The following is a 16,216-nucleotide window of genomic DNA, read 5'->3' on the forward strand; positions in this document are numbered from 1 at the left end:
TTAATATGAAACGGTTTCCTTTCATGGTGCTGTTTTCTAGAAAATGACCTCTTGCTGCAGTCAAGGAATGTGGCTAGTCATTGCCATTTCCTTCATCTGCCTCTTTATAAGTTGTACGCACTTAGGTAGGAAACATATACACACACATATGTATGCATATGTGTGTATTCTTTGCATTTTTTTGTTGTGGTAAAATACGTATAACACAACATTCACTAATTTAACTATTTTTAGAGGTACCATTCAGTGTCATTAAGTACATTCATACATTCACTGTGTTGTGAGACCATCACCACTATTCATCTCCAGAGTTTTTGCATCTTCCCAAACTGAAACTCTGTATCCATTAAACAGTAACTCCCCATCCCCACCTCCCTCCAGGCCCTGGCAGGCACCTTTCTACTTTCTGTTTCTATGAATTTGCCAACTCTAGGTAGTCATAAGTGGACTCCTACAGTATTTGTCTTTTTGTGTTAGGCTTGCTTCATGTAGCATGGTGTTTTCAAGGTTCATCCATGTTGTTACATGTATCAAAATTTCATTCCTTTTTAAAGCTAAGTAATACTCCATTGTATACATATTCCACATTTTGTTTATCCATTTTTCTGTCAATGGACATTTGGGTTGTTTCTACCTTTTAGCTATTGTGAATAATACTGCTGTGAACGTGGGTGTATAAGTATCTGAGTCCGTACTTGCGGTTTTGAGGGGATATACCTAGAAGTGGGTTGCTGGATCATATGGTAATTCTGTGTTTAATTTTTTTTCTTTTTAAGTAGGAAGACAAAATGGTCATTTTAGGCAGCAGGGCCACATGTGAGGCCACATGGGCAGCACCTTAGATATTACGTTGTCCATGATGAGACAAGGGGAGGGACAATTTGTTCTCTCCTGTGTGGCCACATTGTTTTATTTCTGCCAACAGAACCAAGGCATAGAGAACATTTCATCTTCTAGTTTCTAAAACGGTTGGTAGGTTTGGTTTTATTTATTTGTTTGTTTGTTTGTTTGTTTATATACAGTATGTACTCTTTTAATTAATTAATTTAGTTATCTATTTTTGGCTGCGCTGAGTCTTCATTGGTGCGTGCGGGCTTTCTCTAGTTGCAGCGAGTGGGGGCTACTCTTCGTTGCGGTGCGCAGGCTTCGCATTGTGGTGGCTTCTCTTGTTGCAGAACACGTGCTCTAGGTGCACAGGCCTCAGTAGTTGTGGGTCGCAGGCTCAGTAGTTGTGGCCATGGGCTTAGTTGTTCCATGGCACGTGGAATCTTCCTGGACCAGGGATCGAACCTGCGTCCCCTGCATTGGCAGGCAGATTCTTAACCACTGGACCACCAGGGAAGTCCCTGATTTTTTTTTTTTTTTTTTTTTTGCGGTACGCGGGCCTCTCACTGTTGTGGCCTCTCCTGTTGTGGAGCACAGGCTCCGGATGCGCAGGCTCAGCGGCCATGGCTCACGGGCCCAGCCGCTCCGTGGCATGTGGGCTCTTCTCGGATCGGGGCACGAACCCATGTCCCCTGCATCAGCAGGCAGACTCTCAACCACTGCGCCACCAGGGAAGCCCGGGAAGTCCCTGTTTTATTTTATTTTGGATGTTGATCAGGTTGCAATTACCAGCCAGTTAGCATTTGCAGATCCATTCACTGAGACCCATTAACTGAAAGGAGAGAGGGCCAGGGTGAGGTTAATCTACAGCCACAAACAGGTCTTTGTGGTGGGATCCCTTGTGGAGTTCGGTATGTTGAAAGCGTGAATGCATGAGCTAAGCAGAAAGCTTTAATGAAACCTGTGTTCTGTATGGAGCAGTTGCTGTATAGTGAGCCCTCAGCGCACTTCGTTCTGAATAATCCTAGGGAACAGTTGTTTCTCTGCACGGTAAGCATTAGCTCCAAAGGAGTTTACAGAGTGTGGAACGTGGTTCAGCCTCTAACCAACCATGGTTAACCAGGGTAGACAAGCCCAGTCCCCGACTTTGGACAGTGTGCAGAGTAGGTCGTTCCTCAGGCTGTCAGAGTCAGATGGAGCGAGTATTTATAAATATTTAAATCTTTTTGTTAAATGACCCAATCATTATGTAAATTTTAAGCAAAAGAAAAATGTAGAGAGACTTCTCTGGTGGTCCACTGGTAAAGAACCTTCCTTCCAATGCAGGGGACGCAGGTTCGATCCCTGGTCAGGGAACTAGGATCCCACATGCCGCAGGGCAACTAAGCCCACGCACCACAACTAGAGAGAAACCTGTGTGCCGCAACAAAGATCCCGCGTGCCTCAACTAAAACCTGATGCAGCCAAAAATAAATTAAATAAATAATAAATAACTCTTTAGGGACTTCCTGGGAGTGCAGTGGTTAAGAATCCACCTGCCAGTGCAGGGGACATGGGTTTGAGCCCTGGTCCGGGAAGATCCCACATGCCACGGAGCAACTAAGCCCGTGTGCCACAACTACTGAAGCCCGTGCGCCTAGAGCCCGTCCTCTGCAACAAGAGAAGCCAGTGCAATGAGAAGCCCGTACACCACAACCAAAAATAAATTAATTAAATAAATTAAAAAAAAATATTGGAGGTATTTCTTTCCAGCCATATGCCGAAATGAGTTCAGACTCTATATTTTCTTCAATTTGCATTTCTTACCTAACAGGGTATGAACATTATCTTGTTATATAACAATCTATCATCAGTTTTTCTTAAACTAGGCTATTTATTGGAAACCTAATGTAAATCCAGGTATAGTAACAAATGACCCAATGTCTTCAACAGATCAATGGCTGAAAACTTCCCAAATTTGCCAAAAAACATAAACCTACAGATTCAAGAAGCTGAGCTAAACCCAAGCAAGATACACACACACACACACACACACACACACACACACACACACACACACACACACACACACACACACACACACACACACACACACACACACCAAGCCACATCTTAGACAGACTTCAAGAAACTAGACAAGCTTGAAAGCAGCAGGAGAGAAATGACATCTTACGTATGGTGGAAACATAGAATGACAGATTTCTCATCAAAAATCACAGAGGCCAGAAGGAAGTGACACAACATTTTTCACGTGCTGAAGGAAAAGGATTGTCAACCCAGAATCCTATACCATTTGTTATGGGCACATCCCCTAAAAGGATTGGGAAAGGAAATTCTCTGGACAGAAAGGAAACAGTGAAAGAAGGAATTTTGGAATAACAGGAAGAGAGAACGTGATAAGCAAAAATATGCATAACTATAATAGACTTTCCTCAAAAACCACAAACTGCCAAAACTCAGCCAAGATGAGATAGATAACCTGCATGGTCCTATATCCATTAAATAAACTGAATTTGTAATTTGAAAGATCTTTGGAAAGAAATCTCGGCCCAAATGATTTCACTGGAGAATTCTACCATACATGTAAAGAAGCATTAACACCAAATCTACACAATCTCTTCCAGAAAATATGAGAAGGGAATGACTTCCCAATTCATTTTATCAAGCTAGTTTTGCTCTAATAACAAAATCAGACAATGGCAGTGCCAAAAAAGAAACTGCAGACCAGTATCACTCATGAGTATAGACGTAAAAGTCCTCAATAAAATGTGAGCAAATAAAATTCAGCAATATTTAGAAAGAATTATATACATCATGACCAAGTAGGGTTTATTCCAGGGATGCAAGGCTGGCTCATTATTAGAGAATCAGTCAACATATATTAATAGGCTAAAGAAGAAAAATCACGTGATCATATCAACTGACACAAAAAACATTTGACAAAATTCAGTAGCCATCCATGATAAGAACTCAGAAAAAAGAGGAATAGAGAAGAACTTCCTCAGTTTGAAATTTGAGTAGCCACCCCAAAAAACCTACAGCTAACATTATAATAGTGAAAGACTGAACACGTTCCCTAAGATTGGGAACAAGGCAAGGATGTCCATTTTCACCACTGTTTTTCAACGTAATGATGCAGATTTTTGCCAGTCTAGTCAGGCAAGAAAAGGAAATAAAAGACGTACGTATTGGACAGCAATAAATAAAATGTCCCTATTTGTAGATGACGTGATTGTCTATGTAGAAAACCATAAAAAATGTACCCCCAGAAAAAAAAAAATCTCCTTGAACAAATGAGTTCAGCAGGGTCACGGGATGTTAAGATCGGCATGTAAAAATCCATTGTACTTCTGTCTACCAGAATGAACACGAGGATACTGAAATTAAAAGTACCTCGCCATTTACAGTTGCTCAGAAAAAACCCTGAGAAATAGGTGGAAATGTACTAAAACATGATAGGAGTTATATGCTGAAAACTACAAAAACACTGATGAAGAAGTCAAAAAGATCTAAATAAATGGAGAGATACACTGTTTTCATGGGTTGAAAAAGTAAAGATGTCATTTCTCCCCAAATTGTCATATAAGTTTAACACAATTGATATTAAAATCCCAACGAGATTTTTTTTTGTATAAATATAGAAAAGACTATTATTCTAAAACATATGGAAAGACAAAAGAACTATAGTAGGGAAAGCAATTTTGAAAAAACGAGTGGGAGGATTCAGTCTACCTGCTCTCAAGACTTATTATAAAGCTACAGAAATCAGGATTATGTGATATTGGTGGAGGGATAGACACATTGATCAATGGAACAGAATCGAGAACCCAGAAAGAGACCTACACAAATAAGCACAATTGATTCTTGACAAAGGCACAGGGGGAGCTCAGTGGAGGGAAGAGAGCCTTTTCCGCACAGGATTCAATAGCAGTTGGACATCCAGAGGCAGAGAAAATGAACCTTGGCCTAAGTCTCGCACTTGGTATAAAAATTAACTCAAAGTGGATCACAGACTTAAATGTAAAACATATAACTATAAAACTTTCAGAAAAAAAGTATAGAAGAGAATCTTTGGGATCTAGGACTGGGCAAAGAATTCCTAGACTTGACACCGAAAGCATGATCCATAAAGGGAAAAAAAAATGATCAGTTGGACCCCATCAAAGTTAAAAAGCTTAAAACATTTGTAAAAGTATGATCTGCTGAGGTCTTGGCATGGTACATGAGCATTGGACTGTGTGAGGGTTTTCTGTCAATGAAGGGTGCACTCCTGGATCACCCCACTCTGTTGCAAGATAAGCTTCCTTAGCTTACGTCCTACAGGCTACCTGGACACCATCTCAAACAGAACTCAAAATGTTGCGTAGACAAAGGGCCTGAGGACTGGATTTTACTTTAAAAATTTTTTTTAAAATAATTTGAAACTTTTTGCAGTTAAGAGGATGAAAGACAAGACACTTATACGTTGCTGATGGGAATGTAAAATGCTACAGCCACTCTGGAGCACAGTTTGACAGTGTTAAAAAGAACTAAACATGCAACTACTATATGACCTAGCAATTGCACTCCTTGGCATTTATCCAGAGGGATGAAAACTTATGTCCACACACACAACCCTGTGCATGAATGTTTATAGCAGCTTTATCAGTAATAGACAGCTGGAAACAACCCAGATGTCCTTCACTTGGTGAATGGTGAAACAGTAGTGCATTCATATCATGGAATATTACTCAGTGATAAAAAGAACAAACTACTGATACACGCAAAAACCTGGATGAAATTGCAGAGAATTATGCTTCGTGGAAAAAAGCTAATCCCCCAAGTTTACATAATGTATGATTCCATTTATATGACATTTTAGAAATGATAAAATTATAGAGATGAAGAACAGATTGATAACCTGAGAGGTTATAGAGTAGCACTCTGAGGGGGTAGCTATGAAAGGGCAACACAAGGGTTCCCTATGGGATGGAAATGTTCTGTATCTTGACTTTGTCAAGGTTAGTTCCCTTGTAGTGATGTTGTACTCGAGTTTTGTAGGATGTATCCATTTGGGGAACTGGGTAATGGGCATTATTATCTCTTACACCTGTATGTGAATCTATCTCAAATTAATTTGCTCAATCATCTTAATTAAAAGTTTAATTAAAAAATAATAATCCAATTTAAAAACATTTCAAGTAATAAAAAAGCCGTCTTTATAGAATTCCCTGGTGGCCCAGTGGTTAGGACTCTGGTGCTTTCACTGTGGTGGCCCGGGTTCAGTCCCTGGTCAGGGAACTAAGATCCTGAAAGCTGCGTGGTATGGCCAAGACAAAAAACAAAAAATGCTCTTTAATAAGAAATGAGCGGGCTTCCCTGGTGGTGCAGTGATTGAGAGTCTGCCTGCCGATGCAGGGGACACGGGTTCGTGCCCCAGTCCCGGAAGATCCCACATGCCGCAGAGCGGTTGGGCCGGTGAGCCATGGCCGCTGAGCCTGCATGTCTGGAGCCTGTGCTCCGCAACGGGAGAGGCCACCACAGTGAGAGGCCCGCGTACTGCAGAAATAAAGAAAAAAAAAAAGAGCCATTCTCTGCACTTCATTCGTATTCCCCCTCAAGGCAAGCCCCACTGCTACTAGTTACCACGTCATTTTCACAGTTGTATAGCCTTTTGACCTAAGTGTGCTGAATATTTCAGAATTGGATGTTGGTTAAAGAACCAGGACAAAATTAGGGGTTTGTTTGACCTGTTTGATTATCCTCATCACAGTTTGTCGCCGTCTCCCATGTGACAGTGGCAGAGCTGGATCCCATCTCTCAGATCCCAGAAGGAGACATGATGGGTGATAGCCTGTGTTGGGGCCTGGCCCAGCTTGTAATGTGCTTGTGTAAACCTGTGACAGGAATCGAGCTCACTGGAAACATGGTGAAGCAGCCGGCCAAGTTCACTGTGGACACCATCAGCGCCGGGCAAGGAGACGTGATGGTGTTTGTCGAGGACCCAGAAGGGAACAAAGAGGAGGTATGTTGGAGGATGCTGCCTTCCCTGTCAGCATCCCATGGAGCTCTTGGAGTTTGTAAGAGGCCCAGGGACTGTGCCTCCATTTGCCTCATGAAAGCTCACCACAAAAGCTGTTTTTTACCAAAAGGATCCTGAGTCTTAACAGAGGTTAGAGTAACTTGCCCAAGGATTGTGCCTTGAAAAATCATATAAATTCATACCTAGGGACACAATTTTTAATATAATGAAATAAAGTATCCTTTATTTTATAAAGGATTTAGCTATTGTTACTGATAAAATACAATACAGTAAAAATACTGAGTCTCTACTCTTTTCCCATGCTGACCATCCTCTGGTTCCTCCCTCAGGGCCTTTGCACATAACTGTTTCTTTTGTCTACTCACCTTCTTAAGACTATATTTTATTCCCAGTACTTAGCACCATCTGAAGTTCTAAGCTTACTGCCATATTGTCTGTTTCTCCCACTGGGTAGGAATTGTGCCTGATTTGTTTTATTTTTGGTACCTGACACGGGGCCTGGCATTTCATAAGGTCTTAATAACTAGTGGGCCAATAAAGGTTTAAATTAATTGCTTCATAGTCTCTCTCATCTGGAGAGTGACAGCCAGGAGACAGTGGAGAATCCTGAACGGGTTATTCCTTTGTGCTGTGTGATTTTGTTTCTGTGACTTCAGGCTGCTTCCCTCCTGGGGCATCCTGCAGGAGTGGTGGGGCAGAAAATAGCCAAGGCAGATTCCTGGCCTGGCACCTTGCTGCAGGACCTTGGCTGGCATAGCATGCTTTCACTCACAGCCGGCACCTTCTCTAACTGTTGCTCATCTTCCGTCCTAGGCACAAGTGACCCCTGACAGCGATAAGAACAAGACATACTCTGTGGAGTATCTGCCCAAGGTCACCGGACTGCACAAAGTAAGATAAGACGTCATGACCTTTGCTTGGACTGCCCTTCTGAGCCTGCTTCGTTATATGTGGAAGAAGAGTGGTTTTCTTAAGTTCACTTCTGATTTTCCTTTCTGTTTATAAAAGTATCCATGTTCATTGTAGAAAATTTGGGATCCCTCCGAGTCAGACTTAACACGTTAGTTACTAAGTGCAGATTGGTTGAATTTCACTAAGTCCTTTGCAATGTCATAAGATTTTTGTGACTCCACCTGGGTAACTAATAATTGTAGCTGCAAGACTGGAGTGTAAATGCTAAGCTGTGGGTTCTTTGTCTTTAATGCTTAAGTATCCTTCTTCACGGTGCTCTGCAGCCTCTGTCAGCATCGAAGCCTGGGTGCACAGAAGGCCAAATGACTATAGTGGAGGCCAGTGGCCCACCCAACCTGATAACCCTTAAAATTTAAAAGATGAGAACTTTGACTCAAAGTTTAGATGGAAATCTGTACTGTGTCTCACATCCATGTATCTGAAAATGATCTTGGTCCCTTGAAAAATACTTTGACTCTTAGGTTTGATATTCTAGAACTGTGCATTATATTAGGGAGACAGTGGTCTCACTTGCAGCTGCCTTAAGAGTCCGTTGTCTAGAGATTGAAGTATAAGTATTTGTGTATATCCTACTACAGAGGCTAATTTAGGCATGTCTGATGTGTTTTAGTTTGCTAAAGGCGTGCTGTCCCAGGCCCAGCTGTGTGACTGGTGGAGCCAGATGGGAGTCCCATTGAGGCCACTTCCCCAGGGCTCCTGGTTCCCTCACCTTTGTGTGTATGATTGGGAGGATGAACGAAAAGGCTGTCAGTGTATGTGGCTTGATGCAGTGTTCTCGCTGAGCAGGAAGAAGTGATGATGTCTCACCTGCCTGTCACTTGTAGGTCACAGTCCTCTTTGCAGGACAGCACATCTCCAAGAGCCCATTCGAAGTAAATGTCGACAAGGCCCAGGGAGACGCCAGTAAAGTCACTGCGAAAGGTCCAGGCTTGGAAGCTGCTGGGAACATCGCCAATAAGCCCACCTACTTTGACATCTACACAGCAGGTAACACCTCTCCTCTTGCAAAGCCTGAGATAATCCTCAGGAATTGGGATGCCTGACATTTCGTCTTTTAAATTGAAGAACCAACAACAAAAACAGCTTTTTCAAATGTGTTGGTTATATTCTTAGATTTTTCAAAATCAGCTTTTCATCTCTAAAATCTCATACTCAAGCTTAACTTTGATTATTATTAATAATTTCTGTATACATTTCTGACTTGGCTAAATAAATATTCCAAAGAACTAAGGTTTATGAATCATCTACTGGACCAAATTCCATGCAAGGTCCTGGGTGGGGGCTGGTAAGAAAGGGGATGAATAAACCACAATTCTTGAATTGTCAGTTTTCTTTTCAATGTAGAAAATAGAGAATGGGAGAAAAGGAAAGTTGGCTATGACCCTCCTCCCCTCCACCGGGAAACAGGTCCAGGTGTGAACCTTCTGCGTACCTCTCTGTCTCCTGCAGTTTGCATTTTCTACCTACTTTTGCCCTCATCAGCAGGGAGCTTTCTAGAGGGTGACTTGGGCTCGTGGAATGTTCTCTGTCTGCTAGGTGCTGGCGTGGGTGACATTGGTGTGGTGGTGGAAGATCCCCAGGGGAAGAACACCGTGGAGTTGCTCGTGGAAGACAGAGGAAACCAGGTGTATCGATGTGTGTACAAACCAGTGCAGCCTGGCCCCCATGTGGTCAAGGTCTCCTTTGCTGGGGACACCATTCCCAAGAGTCCCTTCGTTGTACAGGTCGGGGAAGGTGAGTGCCAGGGGAGCTGACCACATCTGCTTCTGTCATTCAGGCTAGCTGTGCATGACTGGGCTGTGAGGCCACGAGAATGGTCAGGGCCCAGCACTGAACTCAGGCCTGTCCCTTTGCTGCCAGGGTCCCTTTGGCAGGAAGTATCCTCAAAACATTAATACTAGTATCTACTTTGTCCTCAAGATATTAATACTAATATCTTCCTATGAGCCATGCAGTGACCTAAGTGCTTTATGTATTAACTTATTTAATCTGTCCCAAAACACTCATATTAGGATTCATGATCCTCACTGAGAGATACAGGACTGAAGCTGTTTGAGGAGGTGGCGTTTGTGGCTGATGTTAACAGCAGTGGCATTGCTGGTGCCCTGCAGCCTCCTTTACTGGCTGTTAGGCACTGAGCACACTTGCATCTAATCATGACACCAGCCAGTGTGTTGCAGGGGCTATTGTTATCCCCAGTTTGCAGGCGGAGACAGAAGGCTTAGGTATCATAAGGTATCCGTGACTATGGAGTAGGCCTCAGTAGGAATAGAACCATGGTCTCTGTCAACCCCTTAACCATGCTGTTAAACTTCCTCTGCAGCCAGAAGCATGCATTTTTCTCTAATGTTAGACTGTTTCCTTCTGACTTTGTTACTCTTTTTTTTTTTTTTTTCCCCAACTCTGCTACCTTTTCTAACCAATACTTGCCTCTCCCTGTTCTGTCCTCTGCATCTGCACCTGCAGACCTGGCTTCCTCTTCTGAATCCTGCCTCTGGGCCAGCCTGGACCCCGAAGCTGTTGGCTTCCTAGTTGAAAGCACTGGGCCAGAGGCATCTCGCTTGGTAAGGGCTGGTTGGTGGGGCTTCCATTGCCAGTTCTTTGTGCTGCCTGCAGTTGTCAACCGGACCTGTGCTGTTTGTGACTTCGGGAAATTATAGTGCAGGTGTTAGTACCACTTGTCCAGCCAGACCCCAAACCCACTCTTAATTACATTTAAACATCACTAAGACATCTCAAGATAGTGGAAAATCAGGTGGTTGCCTTCAAGCTCTTTAGTTCCATTTAGTGTTTATGTGAACTGAGCGGTTATCCTTTTGATGTTGAGACTGTTGCCCATGTTCAGAATTTCCATGAGTAGTTGTTGTTGTTGTTTTTAAAGACACATTTGAACCCTCCAAGGGACGTCCTGTCATCCTGTTGTGACTTATTTCTGGTATGACCAACTTTTCTCCCCTTGACAAAGAAAAAAAAAACAAGCCAATGTATTCAGGAGCAGAATTCCCTTTGACATAATGCAAGAAAGAATTTTGAACAGCTTTCCTAGTTCCAGTGGTGTTTTCTGACTTCCTCTCACTCATGGACGACCTTTTTCATTTCTGGCATATCCATCTGTCACTTGTATTAGTTAATATTTAATTAATAGTCTTTCTTTTGATGTACTATACCTTCCTCCACTTAAATGATTTTAAGAAAAAAGAAGCTTTATGTCACTTTTACAATGGAAAACCAATAACCTTATGCTCATCCATGAACCACATAAAAGCATCTCTACTCCAAGGGTGTGTGTATGTCTCTTTGGGAATGTCCACCTGAGGACATTGCAGGGAGGAGGAGCCAGAGGAGGAACTATCTTCCTTCTGTAAAGAGTCTTGTCTTCTGGAGTTTGTGACCCCCCCCCTAGCGTATAGAGAGCTGTCAGATACAGCTCTCTGGAAAGGAGCAATGTGACATTTTACCCATTAATCTCCTGTTTCTATACTCGATGAGAAGGTAGCTCATGTTGTCAGAAAAATCCTAGGGCACAAGGATGTCTTTTTCTCTTTTTTTTGCGGTACGCGGGCCTCTCACTGTTGTGGCCTCTCCCGTTGCGGAGCACAGGCTCCGGACGCGCAGGCTCAGCGTCCATGGCTCATGGGCCCAGCCGCTCCGCGGCATGTGGGATCTTCCCAGACCGGGGCACGAACCCATGTCCCCTGCATCGGCAGGCGGACTCTCAACCACTGCGCCACCAGGGAAGCCCCAAGAATGTCTTTTGTCAACCTTCTGACAAACCCCATGGAACAGTTTTGTGGAACTCTTATGTAAGGAATGTTAGAAGCTACCTTTGTACTTAATTTTTAGACTTACAACTTTGGGTTTTTTAACTAGAGCTAGAATTCAAATTGAGAGTGGTGTTTATTCCTAATTGTTGCATTTATAGCTGCCCACATTCTGAGGACCTTGTAACAGACAGCACTGAAATGTTTGTCTGCCTTGGCAGAGGTGGGGTTGACCTGGTCTTTTCTTGAGCTATCCTCTGGCTCTTCCTGCGGAAGACAGCAACATTTAGACTTAGAAATGGCTGATCTAAAGTTTGGAACAAGGTCAGATGTTTTCAAGTGCTCCATTTTCCAAGTAGACCCAGTCTTCCCAATTACTGGGCCCTTGAGTATGGCAATGAGGTTTGAACAATGTCCAGCCCTAGGTCTTAACTCTCTTTCACCACCAAGAGGATAAACGCCAGAATTCAGCCACTACCAGGAGCCCAGCAAATCCACGCTGTGCTCTCCTGCTTTCTTTGCCAAAGTAATTTTTCCCCAGTCCCTGTGCAGTGTGCCCGGACAAAGTTATGTTGTGTCTTTATTTGCTAGCCTGGTGTGCTCCCTGAACGGGACCCCTGGTCTCAGACAGCTGCTGCATACTCTTTGTGTAAAGCAAACATTTTCTTGGCGGGTGGCTCAAAGTTACCTTGGCTTGCTCAACTCGGACTAAAGAATGAAAGGTTGAATTGATGTTGAAACTGTGCTTGCAGCCTGTAATCCAAATGCCTGCCGGGCCAGTGGCCGAGGCCTACAGCCAAAAGGCATTCGCATCCGAGAAACTGCAGACTTCAAGGTTGACACCAAAGCTGCTGGAAGTGGAGAGCTCGGCGTAACCGTAAAGGGTCCTAGTAAGTGCTCCTTTGTTTCCCCATCTCAGGTGTGATTTCGGCCAGCTTTGCAGCCATGGATCATTGCACAGCCAGTTCTGATCAGTTTATCCCAGAGAGCTATGTCAAAGATTTGAAGCTCTCAGGGCTCCATGCAGAAGGAAACAGTGATCATTTAATAATGTCTGCCCTGGATATGGGAACAGTGGTGGCTTGACAGCCTCATGTTATTTTAAGGCTTCTGGGAATAGAAATAAATAATGGAGTCAGAACAGCAATATGAAGTGGCCCCTTTTCTTTTCTTTGAGGAAACCTAGGCTCAGAGAGGAAGGGTCTTGACCAAGGTCACATAGCTTGTAAGTAAGCATCTGAGCTGGAATTCAAGCCCAGTTTCCAAAGCCAGTAATTTTCCCTCTACAGGTTACATTTTATAAAGGATGAAATGATGTCAGGTACTTAATTACTATGATCGTTGCTTATAGAAGGAGGATAATTCCCTAAGATTAAGTTTTCTTCGTAGATTAATGCCATTTGTGGAAGAGTGCCTTGCACCCTACAGCTCATTCTTGCTCTGTCTTGGGAAAGGAGACAGAGAGCAGGAAGACGAGTATCTGCTCCATCCTCCAGTTTTTCCCCAGATCAGAGAAGCAGCTCGGCATTTCTAGTTGCAGGTGCAGCAGCCTTGGCCGTTTCACTTCCAAGCTTCGTGGAATCTTCAGCTTCCTGCTCCAGGACTGCTCTCACTCTTTGTGTTCCTAACAGGCTGGGGCAGGAGTGTTCTGAGCTCCAGAAAGTTAATGTTTGATCTCAGAGCACCGAGCTTTGGGGCAGGCAGTGCCCTGAGGGCAGCCGAGGCTCTAGACTGCCCGGACCTGGTGTCAGGCTGCTCTGGGGCTGCCCGCCCCCCTTGGCTTGTTGTTACAGGGACTGAGGAGGCGTGTTTTTTCTGACCTTGGATTCTTGCTTTACTAAATGGCTTTCCCAGCCAAACCTCAGGGCTCAACATAAAACAAGTTCCTGCCTGATGGCTCAGTCTGGAGTTTGTGGGGTAGCCTCTAAAACCTGTCCTCTTGGAGACAGCATATAAGAGCTTTCTCGCTTTCATTATCTGGCTTTAGTTGAAAAGGATATACCGGGATACTAACCTCAGCCTCATGCCAAATACTCGTAAGGGTTTGCTCCCTCTCCAGTTTTTGTGGGCGGCTAAAATGGGTGGCTTCTTTGTTTTTTGGCTGCGTGAAGCTGCGTGCGGGCTTTCTCTAGTTGCGGCGAGTGGGGTCTACTTTTCGTTGTGGGGCGTGGGCTTCTCATTGCAGTGGCTTCTCGTTGCAGAGCACAGACACTAGGTGTGTGGGCTTCAGTAGTTGCGGCATGTGGGATCAGTTGTGGCACGTGGGCTTCAGTACTTGTGGCGTGTGGGCTCAGTAGTTGTGGCTTGCAGGCTGTAGAGCACAGGCTCAATAGTTGTGGTGCACGGGCTTAGTTGCTCCGCAGCATGTGGGATCTTCACAGACCGGGGCTCGAACCTGTGCCCCCTGCACTGGCAGGTGGATTCTTAACCACTGTGCCACCAGGGAAGCCCCCTGGATATCGCTGTCTTTCTGTCCTTGTCTTGTGGATTCTCGTTCTGAGCCTAGGATTGCATTGGAAAGATGGTGTGCTTCCTTCCCACAGAGGGTCTGGAGGAGCTGGTGAAGCAGAAAGGCTTTCTGGATGGAGTGTATGCATTTGAGTATTACCCCAGCACCCCGGGGAAATACAGCATCGCCATCACATGGGGGGGACACCACATTCCAAAGAGGTGAGTCTCCAGCTGGAGTTGCGTCTTCTCCAGAGGCATGCTTGGCCCAGGGCAGACTCATGGTGGCGGCTTCCTGGGCTGCAGGAGGGAAAGAGAGCTGCTTTGTTGAAAGCTTTCTTTTTTTTCTTTTTTCAGAGCAGCACACAGACATTTGGCCTGTTCTCAAAAGCAGCAGAAAGTCGCTGTGGTTTCAGCTGCCTTGCTTTAAATCAAATGCTGTCGGTTTGGGGCTGGTGGGAGGCAGAAGGCCAGAAGGAACAGTAATACAGAGCAAATGGGCTGAGTGTCTATATCCCTTATATATACTGCGATTCTCCTTTCACTGTGTGCCTCTGTTCGGGAATGCCATGGATAAAATGTCAAAATCTGCTATGGTTTACATTAAAATCCTCTGCATGAGTGTGGTCAGGAACCGAGGGACGCAGTCTACAGCTTTGCCTTGTGGGCTTCAGTTGCCTTCCCTGCATTCACATACTTTCCAGCTTTCCTGGGGCAACTTTAAACTCTGAATAAATTCAGTTTACTTTGAGAAATATCTGGGCATATTGTAAGTTTCTGAGAATCTAAGCAAACGTGTAAGAATCTCCTGTGCCAAAGTTAAAGCACATTCATTCACGTATGAGGTAAAGCCTAGTCAGCCTAGTTTTCTTGTTGTAGCATAAGCAGCAGATAGAAAAGTATGCATTCTCTTAGCCTTCCCGGGCTCACAGTCTGGTAAGCCCTGCACACAAAGGGTAAATGACCAGGATAGTGCAAGGCAGTGTGGCTTGAAGCAGCCCCATTACATGATATTGTTGACATAACAGTGGTGGGGGAACCTGCTTGGCTGGAGATTGGGGCTGCAGGGAAAAGTATCAGGCCAGTGGAAAGAATATGTGTAAAGAGCTTATAGCTGTACGTAGCCCCTTCTTTGCTCCTCTTTAATGGTTCCTCTGTTCCTTTTCTTCTAGCCCCTTTGAAGTTCAAGTTGGCCCTGAAGCAGGCATGCAGAAAGTCCGTGCATGGGGCCCTGGCCTCCATGGCGGGGTTGTTGGGCGGTCGGCGGACTTCGTGGTGGAGTCCGTTGGTTCTGAGGTGGGGTCTCTGGGTGAGTGGAAGCAGCTTTTGGTGAGCGGAGATTGCAGGGTACCTGGATTACGTGTCAGGCTGTGTATTGAGGCCTCCTCTCAGCCTCACTCCCCGGGGCTTCCTGGCCGCCTGACCATCTGAGGCCACCTCTGGGTACTGCTGTGGAATTGCAGTTCCCCTCTCCCCCTGACCTTCCAGTTGCCCTCTGCCTCTGGCACCAGCATTCATTCATCCACTACACCTTGAGGGCAGAGGCCTTTTATGGATGTTGTGTCTAAAACAGCGCCAGGAACACAGTAGGCACACGGCAGATATTACTGACTGATCCTGAGTTTAGATCAGTGAATGAATTTTGCTCAAACTAGAAATTTGGGGAGTAAATACTCTTTGGAGCATAACTGAGTATATTTTAAGTAAACGTCTGATGTATATATGATCATTTTAGAACAATGGTCAGCACCTCTCTCTCTGTAAAGGACCAGATAGCAAATATATCAGTACTGCGGGTCATATTCTCTCTGTCGCAACTATATGACTGCCTTGTAGCGTGAAAGCAGCCATAGAAAATCCATAGGTGAGGGAGTATGACTGTGTTCCTTATCAGCAAAAACAGGCAGTGGGTCAGATTTGGCCCAGCGGCCAAAGTTTGAGGACCTCTTTGTTAGCTAATAGAAATAAGCAAAGAGGGGAAACGAGGAAATCACATTGAACTTTTCCTTTTAGAGAAATAATAAACATCTTAATATTGGGCTGGCCAAAAAGTTCTTTCGGTTTTCCGTAAGATGTTATGGAAAAACCCGAACGAAGTTTTTTGGCCAATCCAGTATATCCTTGTAGACTAGAGGTAATATTAAGCCTTTAGGTATATCCTTGCAGACTTTTTCCTTGTACATAAGCA

At 44.4% G+C, this 16,216-nt stretch overlaps 1 protein-coding gene across 9 annotated transcripts in view; it reads left to right on the top strand.

The window, feature by feature from the left end:
* FLNB (filamin B) overlaps positions 1 to 16,216 on the top strand; it is a 138,550-nt gene that overhangs the window by 63,627 nt on the left and 58,707 nt on the right. For 8 of the 9 annotated variants that reach the window (XM_033865185.2, XM_019947477.3, XM_033865186.2 and 5 more), the window contains exons 5-11: positions 6,711 to 6,829; positions 7,661 to 7,738; positions 8,644 to 8,806; positions 9,356 to 9,553; positions 12,333 to 12,470; positions 14,124 to 14,250; positions 15,201 to 15,337. In XM_033865185.2, coding sequence (XP_033721076.1) covers positions 6,711 to 6,829; positions 7,661 to 7,738; positions 8,644 to 8,806; positions 9,356 to 9,553; positions 12,333 to 12,470; positions 14,124 to 14,250; positions 15,201 to 15,337 — 960 coding nt within the window. The remainder of the gene's footprint in view (positions 1 to 6,710; positions 6,830 to 7,660; positions 7,739 to 8,643; positions 8,807 to 9,355; positions 9,554 to 12,332; positions 12,471 to 14,123; positions 14,251 to 15,200; positions 15,338 to 16,216) is intronic. The other variant, XM_073811266.1, reaches the window with a different exon arrangement.

Source organism: Tursiops truncatus, chromosome 10 (genome assembly GCF_011762595.2).
Source record: "Tursiops truncatus isolate mTurTru1 chromosome 10, mTurTru1.mat.Y, whole genome shotgun sequence".
In the NCBI taxonomy this organism is placed as follows: Eukaryota; Metazoa; Chordata; class Mammalia; order Artiodactyla; family Delphinidae; genus Tursiops; species Tursiops truncatus.